Raw genomic sequence first — 22,919 nt, 5'->3', positions numbered from 1 at the left:
CGAACCTCACGTCGGGGCTGGGTGAACCTTCCGCGATGTTGGAGCTCCCGACTCGGCCTCACCCGACTGCGAGCTTGATGGTAAGTCCGCGGTGGGATTGACCCCAGGCAAGGGATCAGCTCCGATGTTAAGTCCGCGCCCCGCGGTGGGGCTCACGACAGTCCGAGACGGCTCCCAGCTCCATCGATGGTAGGCTGCAGAGCCCGGAGAATGTGATCCGAAAATTGATCACATCTCCGGGAAGGTAAGAACTTGACAAAAAGTTTCCCCCGATCCCCTCCCCCCTCTCCCCATATAAAACAAACCGAAGAACAATAAAACAAACTTTGATCGCACTAAAAAATAACAAAAAGAAAGAAAAAACATACAGACTGCCGGCGAACTGTCCCTGGTGAACACAAGTATAAGCTCTAGAGACCACAGTAACACAGGTAGAAGCTCTAGAGACCATAGTAACACAGGCACAAGCTCTAGAGGACACAGTAACATAATTAGAAGCTGTCAAGAACACAGTAACACAGGTACAATCTCCAGAGAACATGGTGACAGAGGTACCCAGCAGAGAACATGAACAGGGGGCAATACAGGTACAATCTCGAGAGATTGGAGTAACTCAGGTACCATCTCTGGAGAAAATGTAGTAACACAGGTACCCAATGGAGAACAGTGGTCAATACAGGTATCACCTCTAGAGAATGCAGTAACCCAGGTACCATCTGCGGAGAACACAGAAACCCAGGTCCCATCTCTATAGAACACACAAAGTCAGGCATCATCTCTGGAGAACGCAGGCAGGTAGCTACAGGGACACCTTAACAGTGCTGGAGTAATTTAGGAAGTCAGGCAGCATCTGTAGGGGAAGTAGATAGGGAGCTACAGGGATAGCTTCACACAGTGCTGAAGTAACTCGGGACAGGGAGCTGCTGGAACAGATTCACACACAGTGCTGCGGTAACTGAGGACAGGGAGCTGCTGGAACAGATTCACACACAGTGCTGGGGTAACTCAGGGGGCTGAGGGCTGCAGGTTTACACCCGAGTCTCAGATACAAGTGTTGATGTTAACCCGGTCAATGTTTTTTAAATGGAAAGAGAAGGGCTGGTGCAAGGAAGGGAAAACATGTGTGAAAAGTAGGTAAAAGTAACATAAAAAGACATAAACATTTATAAATTGTAAGTTGGTCATTTTTAATTTACAGTAAAAATGCCGCAATTCTGAGGAACAAACATCTGAATTTAAAATCCATATTCAATTATAAACCACCATGATTGAAAAAAAACAATTAGGTCTAACAAATTATAAACATTAGGCCATACCTGTAAATTTCACAAAATACACAGATCTATACATATTTTCTCAGTGGCAAATGTCACCATTTATTGTTGCACAGAATTTAATATCCCATCGATCACCCGGTGAAAGTTACTTAACACCAATGAAAAAAAGGCAACTTTAGTCCAAAAAGGTAGAAAATAGTTAAACGCTGAAGAAGGGCAACTTGAGCTATTGAAAAGTTTGCTTCCTTCTTTTCAAGTACTCAGTGTTAAGACATGGCCCAAGCACAATGACACCAAGGCCTATCCAGTCCTATGAGACGAGTGTAACTCTGGAATGAACTTCTCCTGGCTCCAAGTGAAACAACTGATTTGTTTCTCTGTCAACCTGAGTCCACAGAAGGGATCATATATTCCCAATGTGCAAAATCTACTTACCACTTATGCAGTAGTCAATCAAAACTAAAGCATTTCTGTGTCCCTTGAATTGTAAGTTTATTTTTTGGAAAGTAGGCTGGGACAATGTTATCAACATTTAGACATGATTAGGCATTCAAAACAAATTTTTGACTGTTCTGAAAAATAGTCTGCTTTTCCACAAGTTTTCGAAATAATCCCTTGGAGTTTGTGAGCAGTTGCTGATGTGAGCCACACTCGACAATTTTGCCCTGGTCCAGGACTGCAACAGCATCGGCGTTCTGAATGGTTGACAGGCGATGGGCAATGATCAGTACTGTTCTTCCTTTCATCAATCGATCCAAAGCTTCTTTTACCAAATATTCATTCTCTGAATCCAGTGCGCTGGGGTGGAAAAAAAATTACAAGGTGAACCAAATCCAGAAAATATTCTCAAGAGGACAGGCAGCATCTAGAGAGGCATTTCTTGGTTATACAGCATGGTACAGGAACTATCATTCTGCTGTGCACCATTTACAGTAATCCTACATGGATTCCATTTCATTCTCCCTACATTCCCCACAGATTACACCACTCACCTCCACATTAACGATCATTTACAGTAGGTGATTAACCCAAGCAACACCAAGCAGTGTCTGGAGCTTTTAGGCTGGCTATTAGAATTGGCCTATTACTTTCTTGAAACAATGCTGACTTATCAATAATTCCACCATTTTCCACTTTTACTGTAGATATACAGAAAAAGCAAATGTTTTTTCAGATGTCTTAACTCACCAGACTCAGGAACAATTTCTTCCCGTGTTATCAGTCTTCCATAAACTAGGATACTGCCTGATTCACCTCTATGCCCATTGAGGACATTGGACTTTGTCTGTGGAACTGATGCACTACAATGCTGAGAACTATATTCTGCACTCTGTATCTCCGCCTTTCCTCTATCTATTGTACTCGCGTTGGAACTGATTGATAAGATGTATGGTATATCTGATCTGATTAGGTAGTATGCAAAACAAAACTTTTCACTGTACCTCAGTACACGTGACAATAATAATAAACCTAAACCCTGCCACATAACTGCTTGGTTTCTTCCATCGACCAGACTAAATGAACAGATCAGAAATTAAACCAAAATATGCCCAAGACAGGGAGCTGAAAAATTCTATTCTGAACATCATTCAAGAATATTACTTGACCAGGCACAGTTTAACACACACCATAATGTTTGCCTTTAAATATCCAGAACATTGGAAATAGTGGGTACGCAAAAATGCTGGAGAAACTCAGCGGGTGCAGCAGCATCTATGGAGCGAAGGAAATAGGTAACGTTTCGGGCCGAAACCCTTCTTCAGACTGAACCCAGACTAACCCATTGGAAATAGTGATTGGCTTCAGGTTTCTGCTTGTCCCTAATTTAGGCTATATTTAATTTCAAAAAAATATAATCAGATTTCAGACACCTCTCATTTTTACACGTGGGGGGGGGGGTGTTACAATCTTGAAAAGCAGTGTGCACCTCAAAGCAGTGCACATTTACCCAAAGAATGTATGGTACAGGTTAGGGGAAAAGTCATAACTGTTTACCTCACACAATAATTCTCAGCAATGTCCCAAATGCTACGACCAGCGCTCTCACTTAAACCAAGCACGCAGCGAACATCCGAAACATCCTCTTCTCCAAAGGCAGTTGATCACATTTAATTTAACATTAATTGCGATTGCTTTTCATGCCTTTTTAGCTTTACATTCCCAAAATGAGGCAAATAAATTTTCCAGACAGTTGATGGAAAATACAGTTCCACACTGAAAGGATGCGTGAAGTATAGCAACTCCAACAAGCCCCTGTTAAATGCCACTATCGTGTACGCTTCCATCATCAACCTGGCAGCACAGTAAAAAAAATAAATAACTGGCCCTGTACACTCCTGAAAACTTTCCCACTCTGACCTTAAAGCTATACCTAGGGACAAGGAAAGGGAAGAGTGGGTGGGAACGGATGCATAAAAAATTGAGTTGTGGAAGAAGTTTCTACTCCCCAATTCCTTGATTCACTCATCCCTTTCCACCCAAAAATCACCTCCTCTCCAGGTTCTTTCCCTTGCAACCACAGATGTCACACCTGTCCCTACACCTCCTCATATACATGCAGAGACCCCAGCAGCCCTTCCAGGTGAGACAAGTACATCTGCACCTCCTCTAACCTCATCTACTGCACCTGGTGCTCCTGACGTGGCCTCCTTTACATCGGAGAGACCAAGCTTAGACTAGGCAACCTTTTCCTCCTCCATTGCCAGAGTGAGGCCACCCACAAACTGAAGAAACAGCACCTCATATTCCGGTTGGGTTGCTTACAACCCAAACAGTATGAACATTGAATTCTTCAATTTTAGGTAAGATGCCATCTTTGTTGACCTCACTATGGTTCCTTGGCCTGAATAAACCAGGAACATGGCAAAGTAGAGAAACAGTGGGTCAGGTAGAGAAGCGGGTGGGGTGGGATGTGCTGGGCCTCCAATTTTGAGCATCAAACAACTTGCCAGTGATCAGAAACCACTATTCACATTGTGATCTGCTCGGATGTCCAATAACTCCATATTTTTGCATAATCACTTCAAATTTCTCCATTTTATCTTACGATACTATCTTCTTGAAACATCCAAATCAGTATATCCATGTTTTAATCCATTTTAAACCTCGAAGCAATTCAAAACATGTTCTCAAACCGCTTCATCAAGCCTGTTGATGAAACGATGTCATCAACCCCTTCTTTATACACGCAAATTATTATTTTAATTAATTTCCTTTCTCATTTGGTTTGTTAACTGTTGCGCATGTATATAAGATTGCGAATAATTTGAAAGATTTTTTTTTTTTTTAAAACAAGATCTTGCCAGCAAGAGTTTCACAGTAAAGCCAGCACTCACCTTGTAGCTTCATCCAACAACAAAATTCTGGGGTTCTGGTAAAACAGAAATAAACAATTGCCATCAGTTAACTCTCTCAGCATGCACAAGAAATTGAGATGCCTGCAAGCAAATGGATTTGTCACCAACAGTCACACTTGAGAATTAGTGAAGAGTATGTTAAAAGATAGTGAAAAGATGAGATTCAAGTTATTCACAAGTTAAGATAAGTTAAGAATTTTAAAAGATCTGAACAGGGTGGAACTCTACATGTGCAGTTCCCCTCACCCAACGATACGAAGTATGTTAATAAGTTTGAGATGGTGCACAAGAGATTCACCAGGATGTTCCCTGGACTTGCGGGCTTCAGGTATAGGGAAAGATTGGATAAGTTGGGATTTTGTTTTTTGGAGTGTAGGAGTCTTGAGGAGTGACCTTATGAGGTGTACAAGATCATGAGCGGAATGGATAAAGTTAACGCACAACCTTTTTCCAAAGAGTACAGGTTTCTAAAACTAGAGGCTTAAGATAAGAGAGGAGAGATTTAAAAGTGACCTTGGGCAACCCAAAGGTACTCCGTATCTGGAATGAGTTGTCAGAGGAAGCTAGAAACGTATAGAATTATAACCCTTAAAAGATATTTAGACAATATATGGATAGGATCGATTTGCCCACATTTGGCACGTTTGCTATGTGCCAAATGGGGTCAAAAGGGCCCATTTCATGTTGTACACTATATGACTCTGATTTGGACCTATTGTTGTTTAAAAGAGGATGAGCCTTACCTTCAGCAGAGCCCGAGCAATTGCAACCCTTTGCTTCTGGCCACCTAGGAGAATACACAGTTTTAAATATTCTATAATACAGAAGGTGCATGACTCAGTTCATTCCTAGGAGGAAGAAAGGTTCCAAGGGGAGAAAGGGGCGACCATGGCTGACAAGAGACGTCAGGGACAGTATAAAAATTAAAGCAAAGAAGTACAACGTAGCAAAGATGAGCGGGAAGCAAGAGGTTTGGGTAATGTTTAAAGAACAACAGAAGATAACCAAAAAGACAATACGGGGAGAAAAGATGAGGTACGAAGGTAAGTTAGCCAAGAATATAAAGCAGGATAGTAAAAGTCAGGTATGTGAAGAGGAAAAAATTAGTTAAGATCAAAGTTGGACCCTTGAAGACCGAAAAAGGTGAATTTATTATGGGGAACAAGGAAATGGCAGATGAGTTGAACAGGTACTTTGGATCTGTCTTCACTAAGGAGGACACAAACAATCTTCCAGATATAGTAGTGACCAGAGGATCTGAGTTAACGGAAGAACTGAAGGAAATCCACATTAGGCAGGAAATGGTGTTAGATAGGCTCTAGAAATCGTAGATGCATAGGTGATAATTTTCCAATGTTCTATAGACTCAGGATCAGTTCCTGTGGATTGGAGGGTAGCTAATGTTATCCCACTTTTTAAGAAAGGCGGGAGAGAAATCAGGGAATTATAGACCAGTTAGCCTGACATCAGTGGTGGGGAAGAAGCTGGAGTCAATTATAAAAGATGAGATAACCGAACATTTAGATAGCAGTAACAGGATCGGTTCGAGTCAGCATGGATTTACAAAGGGGAAATCATGCTTGACTAATCTTCTGGAATTTTTTGAAGATGTAACTAGGAAAATGGACAAGGGAGAGCCAGTGGATGTAGTGTACCTGGACTTTCAGAAAGCATTTGATAAGGTCCCACATAGGAGATTAGTGGGCACATTTAGGGCACATGGTATTGGGGGTAGAGTGCTGACATGGATAGAGAAGTGGTTGGCAGACAGGAAACAAAGAGTAGGGATTAGCAGGTCCCTTTCAGAATGGCAGCCAGCGACTAGTGGCGTACCGCAAGGCTCTGTGCTGGGACCGCAGCAATTAACAATATACATCAATGGATGAAGGGATTCAAAGTAACATTAGCAAATTTGCAGATGACACAAAGCTGGGTGGCAGTGCGAACTGTGAGGAGGATGCTATGAGAATGCAGGGTGATTTGGACAGGTTGGGGGAGTGGGCAGATGCATGGCATATGAAGTTTAATGCGGATAAATGTGAGGTTATCCATTTTGGTAGCAAAAACCGAAAGGCAGATTACTATCTAAATGGTGTCAAGTTGGGAAAAGGGGAAGTACAACTGGATCTGGGGGTCCTTGTTCATCAGTCTATGAAAGTAAGCATACAGGTACAGCAGGCAGTGAAGAAAGCGAATGCCATGTTGGCCTTTATAACAAGAGGAATCGAATATAGGAGCAAAGAGGTCCTTCTGCAGTTGTACAGAGTCCTTGCGAGACCGCACCTGTAGTATTGTGTGCACTTTTGGTCCCCTAATTTGTGGAAGGACATTCTTGCTATTGAGGGAGTGCAGCATAGGTTTACAAGGTTAATTCCTGGGATGGCAGGACTGCCATATGCTGAGAGAATGGAGCAGCTGAGCTTGTACACTCTGGAGTTTAGAAGAATGAGAGGGGATCTCATTGAAACATACAAGATTGTTAAGGGTTTGGACACGCTAGAGGCAGGAAACATATTCCCGATGTTGGGAGAGTCCAAAACCAGGGGCCACAGTTTAAGAATAAGCAGTAAGCCATTTCGAACGGAGACGAGGAAACACTTTTTCTCACAGAGAGTGGTGAGTCTGTGGAATTCTCTGCCTCAGAGGGCGGTGGAGCAAGGTTCTCTGAATGCTTTCAAGAGAGAGCTAGATGGGGCTCTTAAAAATAGCGGAGTCAGGGGATATGGGGAGAAGGCAGGAACGGGGTACTGATTGGGGATGATCAGCCATGATCACATTGAATGGCGGTGCTGGCTCGAAGGGCCGAATGGCCTACCTGCACCTATTGTCTATTGCCTATTGTCTATTGTCTTTCAACATCACGTCACAGCAAGCAATAAAGATCACACAATCTAATTAGCTCACCTGAGAGTAGGACTCCTTTCTCCCCAACCATTGTTTGAAAGCCTTTGGGGAAGGTGTGGATGAACTCTAAGGCATTGGCAACCTTGGCAGCCTTTTCAATGTCACACATCATTAGATCTCCGTCCTTGGTGGCACCATAAGCAATATTCTCTGCAATCGAGCAGGAGAACAGAATGGGCTCCTGAGAACCAAAAATACACTTAAGATCAAAAACCTCTTGGTGAACCTGCTCGATGTGCCCCACACCGACCTGATCTGCTCCATTGCCCAACACATCCCACCCCACCCCCTTCTCTACCTGACTCACTGTTTCGCTACTCTGCCATGTTCCTGGTTTATTCATACCCCATCTGAAGTCACAAACCCTGGTTTACCTGATTTACCACTCCGATGTTCTCACGTAGCCAGCGTGGATTGAGACTCCGTATATTGTGGCCATCAATAGTGATGGTGCCTGAAATGGAAACAGTTCAATTACTTTATCACTGTTTGATGCCATGGACTCCCATTGCTCATATCTTTACCCACAGTGCATTATTTTCCAAACTCACCCAAAACTGGATCGTAGAGCCTCAGCAACAGGGACACCAGTGTTGATTTTCCTGAGCCACTGCTCCCCACTATAGCCATTACTGAGCCCGCTGGGATAGACAGGTCTAGCCCGCTAAATACTGAAAATTCCTGGCGGGTAGGATAGGCAAACTGGACACCACGGAACTCAATGGCTCCTTTAAACTCCTCTGGTAGCAAAACAATGCCCTCTAAATCAAAAACAGAAACAGATTTTTTAATAACTAAGAACCCAATGTACAAACAGGACAGATTCTAAAATCCTGTATTTCTATTGTTAGAAATAAACACTGAAACCCTTTGCACAAGGTTAACATCCCAAAGGGAGAGAACTAAGGAACAAAGTTCTGCTCCCTCACAACCATCCACCAGCTCCACCTCTCCCAACCCCCAAGCTAAGTGAATTCAAACTACAGCCCGCCTACAACATGTGTAAAATATGCTGAAATAACCAAAAGCTGGAGGCTGAAAGACTCACTTCCCTTTCCTTTGTGAAAACATTAAGTTGTTGTGGAAGTACAGTATGTTGGGATTGAAGCTTTAATAATTGACAATATTTTGAAACTTGCTATCATTTCTAGTAGGCTTCTATTGTCAAGCAGAGCCATACTTCATTCAGTCTTGACACTGCTCCACATATCGGCAAGTTGGCAACACTGGTGCACCTCTTCCATTTCCTGGGACCCTCTCAGCTCATTAAATTCTCCAAGTTGTACACTTGACATATTTCAACATTTTGGACCATCAAAGCAACATATTTACAGGCCGAAGAAAGAACAAACTACTGGAGTAACTCAACAGGACAGGCAGCATCTCTGGACAAAAGGAATAGATAAGCCATTCCGTCTCTGAATTGAATTGAAATGCTGTCTGTCCCGCCGACTTACTCCAGCATTTGTGATGATCTTCGGGTTAAACCAGCATCTGCAGTTCCCTCCTACACACGCTTACAGGCCGGTTATGCTGCTGCATTTTAGAGTTCCATTGTCATATGCCAATTAACCACTTATCCCTCTCGACTCTTGACATGTCATTTGCCATTTTACTGTATGCATCAATTTTCATATTTTACTACTAGTATCTGCTAACTATCAATGGGAAAGATGGATTTGAGCCCTGACACTGTAATGGGCAGCCAGTGCCAGAGTAGAGCCCAGTACAACACTCGTGGAAAAAATCGACACAACTTACCGTTAAGTGGCATTGCTGGTTTTCTTTCAAGTAGCTCCCACAGTCGGCTCCCTGCTCCAAGTCCCTTCATTAATACCGAGTAGAAGGAGCCAAGGCCTGGAAAAAGCATCAGACTGAAACTAAGTGCCAAGTCAAACACACATTCAAAACAAATACATAGATTACCTTTCCACTGACAATTTCATTGATCATTCTGAGCAAAAGAAAGTCAGCCCAGTGACAATTACCACTGCTGATAGATACTTTCCTTTTCCCAGTGTTTTATTTCCCACACTTACCTCCTCCTGGTACCAGTGACCCCATCAATAAACAATAATCTTACCCATACTCGGGAAACAAAAGGCAATTTGAAAACACTTAAAACTTAAGCAAAGTTCAGTTTATAAAAAATGGATTTACCTCCAATGCTTATTCCCACCCAGAAGGCATACATCATGAAAGAAGTGAGTTCTCCCACTGTCATGTGGGCTTCGCCCATCATCAGGCCTCCCTTGTATAGCACTGTCAGAACAATCAGGTTTCCGGTCAGCCCAGTCTGAAAAGATCAAACAACCTGAGATCAGTATCAGTAGAATCAAGGAACTGCAGATGCTGGTTTACAAGTTACTGGAGTAACTCACCAGGTCAGGCAGCATCCCTGGAGAACGTGGACAGATGAAGTTTCGGGTTGGGAACCTTCTTTAGACATTGTGGGGTGAGGGGGAAAGAAAGCTAGAAGGAGGGGCAGGGCAATTTTCTATCTATGTTCTCCAGCAATGCTGCCTGACCCGCTGAGTTACTCCAGTGCTATGTCCTTTTTCATACCCCTGCAACCGTAGGAGATGTAACACCCGTCCTATGCCTCCATCCACGGCTCCATCCAGGGACCTCAGCATTCCCCACAGGTGAGGCAAAGGTTCACGTGCACCTCCTCTTAACTCATCTACTTCATCCAGTTTTCCTGATGTGGGCTCCTGTACATCGGCAAAACCAAGCATAGATTTGGCGACGGTTTCAGCAAACACTTGCACTCGGCCTGCCTATCAGCTCTCATGGTTGCTAACCAGTTTTACTCCCCTTCCTAAGTCTCCTCGGTACCCTGCAGCCCCGCTCTTGCTCCCCCTAGTCCCAACAAGGGCACAGTCGCCCTAGTCCTTACCTTTCACCCCATCAGCTGCCGCATACAACCAATAATCCTCTTCCATTTTCGGCACCTCCAATGGGATCCCACCACTAGTCACCTGTGTCCACCTATTACTCGCCACGATTTGTCGCCCTTCCTTTCATCAAGCTTCCTTCCCTCCCCCACCTCCTACAATCAATCTGAAACTTCGATCCCTAAAACTTCACCTGTCCATGTTCTCCAGGGATGCTACCTGACCTGTTGTTACTTCAGCACTTTGTGTCCTTTTTTTGAGATCAGTATCAGTTTTTTCACCTCACTCACATTCAGAAATGTGTGGCACCTGGCTGCAACACATCACCCCTGGTATCAGGAATAAGAGGATCACGTGAAAAGTTGTAGTAGGTAATTGATACGTGGGTGAAATCTACTGTCCAGCATTCAGGACGAAATGAAAGGCGAGATCAGGAAAGCACAGGAGAAATAGATTACAGATGGCTGTGCATGGCAGTCAGCAAATCATACGGAAAGGTGACTGCTTGTTGTCAATCTCAGATCTTGATTTGTATTCAGTGCTCTATTGCATCAGCTGAAAAAACTTTGAGGTATGTCCAGATCACTGTGACAAGTGCTCTAGACATAAACACAGAGGAATGTTTATCAAGTAACTATGAACACAATGAAACATTCATTATGATCAAGTATTGGAACCAAAAGGGAGGGAATGTGAGAGTGGGGCTCTAAAGAATAGAAGCTTAAGATGCTTTCCGAGGACTGTGGATGTTTCTGCTTTGCTCAGATAAAGTGTGCAGCATATGACCCTGAACAATGTATGGCAACAGTGGTGAGATGAAGACATTTGCAGTAATCAGATTCACAGACTATTTTTGTTGCATATCAGCTGATGAACAGCAGCTGAAGCATTTAAAGCTCACAAACATTTTATAGTGTCAACTCAAGTCACTGATGTCGATGTGTTCTAGAATTATGTGTAAAATTCCTTAGTGGTTAAACAACATAAATGTAGTCTGGTTGGAAACCATTTTCCATGAAGCATGGAGCTATCATTGCTGCGATGTATAGTCTGCTCACATTTGCTGCGTCTTTTTCCAGTTTTCTCACTTTTGAGAGAAATGTTACTCTATTGCTGTTGGGGATAAGAAATGCAATGTGGCATAATTTGAGGTTAGGAGAATGGTCTTTAACTGTACAAAAGAGGTAAAAGAAAATAAACCCAATATCCTAATAAGATTGTACTTACTGCCCCATAAAACCCTGCCCGAGCCACTGCTTCTTTCTTGGCAAGTTGCAGTACGTGGCTGATCTTGTTCATGTATATCTGCAGCTCAGAGTTCTCTTTGGCAAAAGCACGAACAGTCCTTATATTTCCAATGCGCTCTTCAGCAAGCTGTGAATGAAAAGTCAAGGTCGCTGTAAACATTTGAAATATTTGATAATTAGTCAGTCCTGTTAACAGTGCACAAAGCATTCTACACAGATCCAGGAATTGCTGTGAAGTTATTCCCTTCAGCTGACGTGATGGGAGAGCTCTCCATTCAGCCTGTGATGGGGAAGCCCAAGATCTTGTGATCATCTATTCAGTAACCTCAATGACACGTACATGGTTGGTGGCACAACACTAAGACTGAGGGTCCAGACATATTCATGCACTACTTTATTGGAACCAAACACTAACTGAAAGACAATGGGAAACAATAGAAGCTGGCAAGGTGCCATTATCATTCCTTTGTAATACCAGGCTGCAGTAAATACACTGGGAACCTCATCAGACAGTTTTTTCCTTTTAGTATCTTTGGAAAAAATGTTGAATTGCTAGTTAGATACAAGAATACAAAACAATATCAACAATAAACATCAGATATAGAATTTGCACTTAACCTGAATTGTGAGATGTCACGTGTTAATGTTTACTTTGGAAGATTGAATCTTCTGTGAATATTTTTGATAGACAGCATCTTCCAATTTTGATATGGAAATGTGCTGCTTTGGCTACTTTGAGTTCAGCACAGAAGAACCTGGGAAAAGAGCCGATTCTATTCCTATTGAAACCCCTGTGCCATCTCCCCCCCCCCCCCCCCCCCCCCCCCCCCCCCCCCTCCCCAGGCTCTGTTAATGACAGTGGTGGTCCATCTGAGAGAGCAGACAAGGTCTTGTTTAAGGTCCCATCTGAAAGACCACATCTCTGAGAGCAGCAAAAGGAGCATCCTTGACCTCACACTATAAAATGCGACTTAATGTCACACCCATTACTTACAAGGATTTTGACCCAAAATGTCACCTATTCTTTTTCTCCCGAGATGCTGTCTGATCCACCGAGTTACTCCAGCATTTTGTGGCTATCTTTAATGTCACATCAGACAGGTGACCTTTTCAGAACCATTTTTTCTTGGTTAAAGGTCGGAAAGGGACAAAGTGCTTGAGGCAGTGGGGTAACTAGTAGAGCTACTGCTTCACAGCTCATGACCAATCTTATCCTCCTATGCTGCCCATGTGGAATTTGCATGTTCCTCCTGCAGATGCATGGGCTTCCCCTGGGTGCTCTGCTTTCCTCCCAAGTCCTGAGATGATCTGGTTGAATGATTTATTGATTGCTGTAAACTGCACCACGAGGCACAGGCCTCATAGTCCACCACCACCCTCTGCTTCCTATCATGAAAACAATTCTGCATCCAGTTAGCTATCTCACCCTGGATCCTATGCCATTAAGCTGGGCAAGTACATGTTCAAGTATCTTAAACATTTCTCTTGCATGTTCTTCTCTCACCCCCTTCGGCAGCTTGTTCCAAGTAACCGCCACCTTCTGTGTGAAAGCTAGATCTCATTTAAATTTCTCCTCTCTCACCTTAAAATTTGTGCCCTCTACTGCTAAACCCTCCTGCCCTTGGACTGAATATTTTTCCTATCTACACCCCTCATAGTGTTATATAAATCTTTATAAGGTCACCCCCTCGCCCTCCTACATCCCAATGGGAATAAATACAGTCTATCCAGTCTCTCCTAACTACAGCACCATTCCAGGGAACATTCTGGTGAATCTCTTCTGCATGCTCTTCCTTGCTAACACATCTTTCTTGTCGTATTGTGACCAGATTGTATGCAATACTCCAAATGCAGGCTAACTAATGTTTGGTACAGCTGCAACATAACATACCGACCTTTACATTCAGCCCATGAAGGCAAGCATACCAAATGCCTTCTTCACTACCTTGTACATCCGATTTGCACTTTCAGCAAACTATAGACTTGTACTCCAATATCTCTGTGCATCAAAGCTCCCAAGCTCACCGTCATTTCCTCTATATTTCCTCCCAGTTTCACTTTGCAAGGTTACATCCAACTCCAGTCCTTCTGACCAGCGTGGGTTGGGCAGCAAATATGGCCTTGCCTTGTCACCCACATTTGGATGACAATTTGGTGTTGATTTACACAACTGACACAGGTAGATCCACTGATCAAATTCTTTGTTGTTCCCCAACTTCCCTTGATTTCCTGATTCAAGAAATGAATTAAATTTAACCTCCCGCACAATTTTCTAACTGATCTATGTCCCAATGTATCCTTCGAGAACGTTCTTCACTATCCACAACTTCACGTTTCATGTTATCTGCAAATTACTAACAAATGGTTGCTGACAATTGCTTCAGTTCCAAATTAACAGCAATTTGATTGGTTTCTCAATTGTGAACATAAAGTGAATGTAAAAAGCTATCATAATCAGGCTTGAACCATTTAGGCCACACACAGTAAAGCAACTTAAAGACCATCATTTACTAAACCGCTTTAAATGTTCTTTTTCACAGAGTTAAATCCAAGCCTTGGTGGGTTCAGTCTTGGCAAGAGAGAGTTGGGAACTGGCAGATTACAGATAAGCCTGTTACTTACTCTTACCCTTGTCCAACCCTAGGTTTTCAACCACTGAGCTTTTATCAGTTGTGAAGCAATAATGTTAAAACATTAATGAGTTACAGGACAATTAAAAGCTCTCTGGCCATCTTCCCATTTAAGTATATCAGATGGCCAATGTTGAGCAAATGTTCCCATCCTTCAGGTGGGAAAGGCAGGAGTAACACAGTCTGGTATGATTTTAAATTGGAGACAAACTCATCCAAGCCAACCAACATCTAATCTAGTCCAATTTGCTCATATTTAACCCAGATTCCCCTAAACCTTTGCTATCCATGTACCTGTCCAATTGTGGAATTATTTGCCAGAGGGCTGTGGAGGCCAAGTCAGTAAATATTTTTTAAGGCAGAGATAGATTCTTGATTAAACATAGAAAATAGGTGCAGGAGTAGGCCATTCGGCCTTTCAAGCCAGCACCGCAATTCAATAAGACCATGGCTGATCAACCAAAATCCCGATCCTGCCTTTTCTCCATATCCCTTGATTTCGTTAGCCCCAAGAGCCAAATCTAACTCTTGAAAACATCTAGTGAATTGGCCTCCACTGCCTTCTGTGGCAGATAATTCCACACTCACAGGCTTCAGGGGTTATGGGGAGTAAGCAGGAGAATAAGGTAATGAGAGAGAGATAGATCAGCCATGATTAAATTGTGGAGTAGACTTCATGGGCCGAATTGCCTAATTCTATTCCCATTCCTTATGACCTTATGACCAAATGTCTTGGACCTACTTGTGTAAATTGTCCTCCAAATGTGGGTGACAAGGCAAGGCCATATTTGCTGCCAATTCAGGATGGTCAGAAGGACTAGAGTTAGATGCAAACTCCTGGGTTGTTTGACTGTCATATAGACTTCCAGATAGTACGATCATCCTGATGACAAAGGGAATCTGTGAGTGAATCTAGTTCTCGTCTTTCCCACAATCCTATTTCACTTCTTTCAGGCACTACATGCCAAATCATATCAAGAAATAAATGAAATTCTCATTGCTTCAATTTCTTTAGAGATCACCATAAATCATTGCTTTCCATTGCCCACTGCATTCTCCATTAATCCTTCAAAACACTACAACTCTTTAAAAAGTCCCCCTTCACCAAGCTCAGGCTCAGCCATCGTTTCGCTGAACACCTCCACTCAGTCAGTCTTAACCAACTTGATCTCCCGGTGGCTCAGCGTTTCAACTCCTCCTCCCATTCCCAATCTGGCCTTTCTGTCCTGGGCCTCCTCCATTGTCAGAGTGAGGCCCAGCGCAAATTGGAGGACAGCACCTCATATTTCGCATGGGCAGCTTACACCCCATCAGTAGGAACATTGACTTCTCTAACTTCAAATGGCCCTTGTTTTCCCTCTCTCTCCATCCCCTCCCCCTTCCCAGTTCTCCCACCAGTCTTACTGTCCAACCATATTCTATCTTTGTCCCGACCCCTCCCCTGACATCAGTCAGAAGGGTCTCGACCCGAAACGTCACCCATTCCGTCTCTCCAGAGATGCTGCCTGACCCGCTGAGTTACTCCAGCATTTTGTGTCTACACCATTAACCTTTCTCAGCTAACCATCCCAGCTCTCAGGATCCAAAGGCAAAAGGTCTCACTACATTTATGAGACGTGTTGCTTCCCATGATGGACTAGTTATTAGATTTCTAGGAAGATGAACAAAGGGAGAGAGCAGGGTCTTGTTTCATCCCAACAGTTAGAGACAAAAGAATACATGACACTTTACCTGCGTCGCATCAGCTAGTGAATCCTGAGTCACTCCAGAAATCTTGCGAAGGTATCGTCCATAAAACACTGCTAATATGGCGACCGGGGGAACAATACCCAGGACAAACATGGCCAACTGAGGTGACACGTAAAACTATTCATAAGAAACAAGTAGATAATTAAAATTAGCAGCAGCACCAATGTTCACTCGAAAGCACACCAAGATTTTAAGTTATATAATATTATCAGCCAAGTTCAAAACAATAAATAACGACGGATGAGATATCACGTTCAGTGAAGGGTCAGGTCAGGGTCCTGTCATTTCCAGAAGTTGAACAGTTTCCTATATTCCTCATTGGGTCTTTGAACATTTAAGCTGTCTTCAATACAGGTCACACTGTACAGATGATTTAAACAACCTCATGTCTTTTTTTTTTGTTATTTTTAGTGAGTTTTAAAAGTTTGTGTTAATGTTCTCTGGTTTGTTTTATGTGGGGGGTGGGGGAGGGTGTCAGGGATACTATCTTTCAATCTCTTAACTTGCCGGAGATGGGATTGTTTTCTGGATCGTATCTCCGGTCGCTCTGCGGCCTAACATCATGGAGCTGGCGGCCTTGCTCGGGACTGACTTTGAGTCCCACCGCGGGAACGTGGACTTACCATCAGAACCGATCCCTTATCTGGGATCGACACTTTAACTGCTGCCTGCGGATTTCAACATCGTGGAGTTCGCAGTCTCGGGCAGAGACCGAGTCGGGAAGCTCCAACGACGCAGAAGGTTCGACTAGCCCCGACATGGGGTCCGATCACTGGCGCAGGGAGCTGACATCCCCCCGATGCAGGACCTTGATTGCCCTGATGCAGAGGGCCCGACAGCCGGCTATGGGAGCCAAGATTTCCCCATTAAAGGAAGGCTCAAGGCCCCTGACCTCAGGAGAACAAAGAAGGGAAGAGATTGAACTTTTTTTTCACCTTCCATCACAGTGAGGAATGTGGAGCTCATTGTGGTGGATGTTTATGTTAAAATGTATTTTGTATGTATGCCTACTTTTTATTGGTATGACAAATCAAATTCCTCGTATGTGGCAAAACATAGTTTGCTAATAAAGTATGATTATGATTGTAATTATGATCTGTAGATTCATTTGTTATTACCACATTCAATACGTTTTAATTCAGTCAGATAATATTAGAAAGGCATTTCAGAAATAAAACAAAGTAAGAGAAAAAAACATTCCAACAGCAGCAAAGGCTAGAGAAACAATTTACTTTACTGGATGCTTCACCAGTCTTTCAGAGTGCTTTGCTGCAGTATGTCTAAGTTTTACTTTACATTTCCTGCATTTGCAGTGAATTTCTGAACTGGTGGGGTAAGGCTTTCTGTTATGCTTTACGCAGCTGAATAGTCAACTAGCAGTCGCATTCCTTGGAATGGGTCCATAGTCAGAGCTCTTGGCTTCAGATGATAAGGGCAGGGGGAGATGGCGTAGATAGATGTACTAGCAACACTGCCTGCTATTATGTACAATCCTTGAACATTTCATGTCTCAGACAGCTGTTGTTGATCAGACACTACAAAACCATGTTCCACATCATAATTAACATAGAATGCAAATTTCTTCAGATTAAAAATTGACCAATTAAAATTATTGAGTATATTCCAAGAACTGAGAGATAGAATTAAGCAATATATATATATATATTTAAAAAAATCAAACAGAATGTGTTCTTTGGGTCTATCCCCACCTTCACGCACCATCATGCCAATGCCAGCTGATGCCTGGCCCACAGCTCTTAGTCCATCAGACAGGTTCTCTGTGACCGAGTTTCCAAGAATAACGGCATCAGATGAAAGTCGGTTTATCAGCTCTCCTGTGCTGGTCTTATCGAAAAACCCAACCTCCTGACAAAGAATCGAAGAAAAGAGTCTTCCCCTCAAGCGCCTGACAATCTGCTGTCCTGTAATAAATACACACAAGGGCAATCAAATGACCTGTGTCAAATAGTTAGAATGAATGCCTTTCTATCTTTGTCCGGCACGTTTCAGCAAATTGCACCTCGTCCTTCCCTGCATGTCAAACATTTTTCCAACTCACTACTATTCTCTACATCTGCTTACATATCTTCCACGGATTATGTAGTTACATCTTTGTTCACCTGAGCTCTGCATGAGGTAGACACGGGCACCATTGGCAGCAGCTCCACAAAGGAAGATGCCACTTAATACAGCACACAGCGACGTCAAGTTCGCAGTCACGTCCCCTCCGGCAGGATTTGTGTAAATTGTATCGATAACCTTTCCGAGAAAGAACGGCGCAGACATGGTCACCATGCTGGATACGCCTAGAAAGCCCACGGCAGCTGGAGAAAAAACATAATGCAAAGCTGCAGATACGCCAGTAACACAATACAGTTTAATTGTACTGCTAAGATAACGGAACTAACCGACACCATTTACATAGAACATGCTTCAAAACCCTCTGAATTCTTACATGTTCTTCCACACAATAAGCAGAATGAATGCTTCCAGAGATTCTTTTTCAAAAATATAGAGGATAAGTTAAAAATATGATAGGGAAAGAAACAACTTTTTCTGGAGAACTAGCAGACAAAAACAACTCTTTATACAAAAGTTAATTTATGTTTGAACTCTCTCTTCCAAAAAGCTGTCAAGAATGTAGGTGCCAAGCAGAGAGGACTGTTGGGGAAGGAAGATGAATTTATTAATTTTTAAGGTGAACGTATTAAGGAAGTCATAAAACTAAAACAGCTGCGGATAAGTCATTAAAGACAATATTGTACAGCTGAATGGACTGCTCTTGTTCTTCTGACTCCTGTGCGCAAAGGTTGTCAGCAAAGCTAAGATTAAAAGCACAAAATGTTTGACTGTACAGCGAAGATAAGGGAACATGTTTTCCACAGATGCTGCCTGCTAAGTTACTCCAGCTCTTTGTGTCTTTCAGCATCAGCAGTTCCTTGTTTCTATAGATTAGAGCCAACTGGTTATGAATGGTCTTTCTAGATACTGCAAATTCATCCCTCAATCATGAATTCAAGACCATGTAAAATAGTAACAAAATTGGAAGCCTAAATGGAAATTTCCATCTACAATGTTAGGAACTGGTTATTGTTTGAAAACAGGGAAGATTCACTGGGCTCAGAAAATGCTGCTCCTGTCACTCACGTTACACATTATAACTAATTCTCACATGTTGCAGTGGGAGATAATTAACATATTTGGGAGAGATACGATGGGGGTTGAAGCTCCCTTATCACACTGCCACATGACACTTCTAACATGCTGCAGCTCCTTCACATCACTGGTTTTAGCAGGAGATACAAGGAACTGTAGATGCTGGTTTACAAAATACTGGTATTTTATTTTAATTATATTTTATTTCAATACTGGTATGAGCAGTCTTTGCTGAAAGTAGTGTGACAGTTTACATTTCATATATTAGAAAAAAAGCATAGTTTTTGACGTGTCAAATCAAAAAGGTGCCAAATATTTGATAAAACCGTCATTGGTTGTGGAAACCAGTGAAATGGTTGAGATCCGTTTCAATAAAATAATTAACCTTTCATGAAAACAAGAAAAATCGCCTTTATTCATTCTGTCTTTTTTAAAGTTACTTCAAATTCATGATTAACACATTCATGTTTAAAACATATCCACGTTTGACTAATTCCCGATAAAAGTCACATATCCTCACGGCCTTAAAAAGGTCACTGCAAGTTAAGCCAACAGAGGCTAAACTGGCCTCTTGACCATCCTCACTGGCATCCAGGTTTTAAAACATATTTTCTTCAAAACTTAGAGATAGATAAAGAACAAGTCTGTCGGCACTCAACTATCTCCGGGAGGCACAATCAGAATAAATCAGCCAAAGAAGATTCGAGGAATTCCAAATAAAGCTAAATAGAGCAGACTAAATTGATAAATGAGGCACAAGGGTTTATGGAAGAAATTACAGTACTTAGAAGCTGTTATCATAACTCTCACTGATGAGGGAATTGGTGAATTTAACCAGAGACGGCAGTTGAAGATACAGCTCTTGAAAATGGAGAAAGTTAGAGAGAGAAAGAGCGATTCAAAGTGGATCTGGGAATGGAAGTTTATAACTAATCCAGTTGAGGGTTAGTAAGAAGTCATGAACCTCCTCCTCAACCTTAATTGAATTAAGGTGTCCCTCAACAGTGGGAGAAATCTAGAAGCCATATCAGACTGGGAAGGGAAGCCACTGCTAGAGATTCTCGGGTGAAAATAATCACCAGCAGATAAGGAAAAGGAGTTAGCTGCAAACATCTATTGTGAGAGAGAATGTAAAGTGATGTTTGCTATCCGCAGGGATGGTGAAGTGGAATTGGGGACAAGGAAAGCAGGTGTGTATTGGAAGACGTGAAGAGAATTTTTGGAAGAGGAGTGGCATGTTGACGACGGTGATGAATGAAAGGAATGAGGATCTCCTGGGTGCAAGGGTCAGAGATTTGGGGGAAATTGAAGATACGCCGAGTCCTGATCAGCCCCTGACCCGCCCCGATCACCCCGCCATTCAGCACTGTCGTCCCGCAGTCTTCAGCTGCCGAGCGGTGTCCCTACGAGCGACACCCCGGCGCACTCTTCCTCCAGCCGGGGAAACCGGTCCCGGCCTCCCGCCCCCGGGCCTTACCTGCGAGCGGCCACCGCTGGGGGTAGGCCAGAGCCAGCAGCCTCCTGACATCTGCGGCCCCAGCGCCGGCCCGGTTGCGCTCAGTCTCCCCGTGCTGTTGCTGCTGCTGTACCGGCCCGGGATCGGCGTTGTGTGCGAGCGGAAGCCGGTCCCCGGCTACAGACGGCGGGGAGCCGGCGCTGTGTGCGAGCGGAGGCCCGTCCCCGGCTACAGACGGCGGGGAGCCGGCGCTGAAGCAGCGGCGAGGCCGGGCTAGGCCGCGGTTGCCATGGTCACGGCTGCCGGGCCAGAGGGCGCGCGCCCGGAGCCCGGGGCTGCAGAGCGGGAGCCGCAGCTGCAAGATGCGACCCGCCATTCGGACAACGCTATGTCCGTGTCAGAGGGAAGAGAGCCAGATCCACGCCTCCCACATTACTCCAACCCCAGCCTCTTGCTCCGTGCCGAGCAGAAGTCACTGCTTTTATTGCGCCGCCCCCGTCAGGTCACCAGAGTTCAAACAAGCCCTCGGCAGCCTCCAGCACTCACTGCAGCATTAATTCATCACTTGGTGGTTTAAAATTTATGCTCGTTCTACATATAGCATGAAACAGGCCTTTCAGCCCAACTTGCCCCGCCAACCAAGATGCCCCATCTACTGGTCCCACCTGCCCACAATTGGCTCATATCCCTCTAAAACCTTTCCCTACCACCTCTATACACCATTCCTCCACATATGTTACCTGACCCTCTGAGTTCCTTCAACAATTTGTGTTTCATTCGAGACAGTTGTTCTCCTTATTGATTTTATTTTAATTTGAAACTTGATAAAACCAACTCTAAAAGTAGAAACAAAAACAAGATTCCTTCCTGAGGGCAATCGGGCTACCATGTAGATTGTTTGTGATGGGAAAGATGCCATGGTATTGGCTACTGTTGAGACATTTTTTCATATTTTTATGCTGTGAAAATCATGTCCAGGATGCCACCAGTAGGTGGAATTCCAAGATTCAAGAAAAAGCATTTCACATGAGGATCCTGGCAATTATTTTCTTTGTGGTAGACAGAGATCTTGATGTAGTTACTGCTCCCTAATTTGGCACTTTTCTTGGAGACACCTGGCACATCCTCTTTGCAAACATAATTTATTTATTTCATATTTTATGAATGTGTATGAATTTCTCTGGTATTTCAGCAGGAAAACCACCTGCCTTTAGCTCAATTTGTTTTCCAGCTGACATTACTTTTCCAACTGTTTGGTATGGAACGCAGTCACACAGTAGCATCGAATCGTTCTGTAGGAAGGAACTGCAGGTGCTGGTTTAAACCGAAGATAGACACAAAAAGCTGGAGTAACTTAGCTCCTCCTTCCATGTTCTCATTGGTAGCCCTTAAAGAGGACGAGACCTTTCATCACAAATCATCCAGTGGTTTCAAACAATTCATATATTGTGGTCATGGACAAGTTGCTGAATTTCCTGCACTCTTCTAACTCAGTGTTTTCCATGTCAGTTTTTTTTTGGCTGAAACCTGCTGTTTTGTTCTCATTTGTTGGTGTCCCCGGCTGGAGGAAGAGTGCGCCATGGTGTCGCAGACACCGCTCAGTACTCGGCGGCTGAAGGCTGTTCAACGAGTGCTGAATCGCAGAGATCCCCATTAGCTTGTGTATCTGAGAAATGGACTTACAGCACACAATTCAAAACATTTGTCACCGACACCAACAAAAACTTAAAATCCACTGGCAGATTAGGTGAACCAGAATAAACAATCTCACAGGCCAACATCCTCTGCATTAATACTCTAATTATACAGCTTGTCAGTTTGTTTCCTTACCGAACAAGTAATAGAAACGTCACCCATTCCTTCTCTCCAGAGATGCTGCCTGTCCCGCTGGAGTTACTCCAGCTTTTGGTGTCTATTTTAATTAATTCCCAAGATCGGCTATAGTCTTTCTTTGACTGGATAACACGCCACAAAAAGCTTTTCACGGTACCTTGGTACACACAATAATAAACAAACACTTTAAACAGCTTCACATTTATCATGATAGAAATGATCCAAGATGTTATCAAAACCTCCTCTGAAAATTTCAACAACCCCACCGACACTTGGAATTCACTGGGCCATACTGCTCGAAATGTGAAATATGGGATGGCAATGGCAGAATTAGGAATATGCTGAAACTTAATGAAAACAGCAAAATATCTAATACTGCCGACCCACTAATCATGCAGCATGGTTGACAAAATT

General features: G+C 43.3%; 1 protein-coding gene across 2 annotated transcripts; it reads right to left on the bottom strand.

Annotated features, from left to right (window-relative positions):
- Positions 1 to 1,170: 1,170 nt before the first annotated feature.
- abcb10 (ATP-binding cassette, sub-family B (MDR/TAP), member 10) lies at positions 1,171 to 21,160 on the bottom strand. Of its 2 annotated transcripts, XM_055638887.1 has the most exons (13): positions 20,694 to 21,160; positions 18,181 to 18,384; positions 17,780 to 17,982; positions 16,043 to 16,177; positions 11,662 to 11,808; positions 9,698 to 9,833; positions 9,299 to 9,394; positions 8,089 to 8,298; positions 7,912 to 7,991; positions 7,538 to 7,718; positions 5,377 to 5,420; positions 4,613 to 4,647; positions 1,171 to 2,075 (listed from the first exon to the last, which is right to left on the bottom strand). In XM_055638887.1, the coding sequence occupies exons 1-13, from the start codon at positions 21,046 to 21,048 to the stop codon at positions 1,820 to 1,822; spliced, it is 2,082 nt and encodes a 693-aa protein (XP_055494862.1). In that variant the 5' UTR covers positions 21,049 to 21,160; the 3' UTR covers positions 1,171 to 1,819. The 2 variants fall into 2 exon arrangements, with proteins under 2 accessions (XP_055494862.1, XP_055494863.1); XM_055638888.1 differs by lacking the exons at positions 18,181 to 18,384; positions 20,694 to 21,160 and having other exon boundaries at positions 17,770 to 17,906.
- Between the last annotated feature and the right edge of the window lie 1,759 nt (positions 21,161 to 22,919).

Source organism: Leucoraja erinacea, chromosome 8 (assembly GCF_028641065.1).
Source record: "Leucoraja erinacea ecotype New England chromosome 8, Leri_hhj_1, whole genome shotgun sequence".
NCBI lineage: Eukaryota > Metazoa > Chordata > Chondrichthyes > Rajiformes > Rajidae > Leucoraja > Leucoraja erinaceus.
The sequence above is the reverse complement of the archived record's forward strand: the minus strand, read 5'-3'. Positions and strand labels throughout refer to the sequence as shown.

Coding starts and splice junctions, on each gene's coding strand:
- abcb10 (XM_055638887.1), bottom strand. CDS start 21,048: ATGGCGGGTCGCATCTTGCAGCTGCGGCTCCCGCTCTGCAGCCCCGGG. Junction 17,983..18,180: donor CTACCTCATGCAGAGCTCAG/GTGAACAAAGAT, acceptor TATTTATTACAG/GACAGCAGATTGTCAGGCGC. Junction 2,076..4,612: donor TTGTTGGATGAAGCTACAAG/GTGAGTGCTGGC, acceptor TTTCCACCCCAG/CGCACTGGATTCAGAGAATG.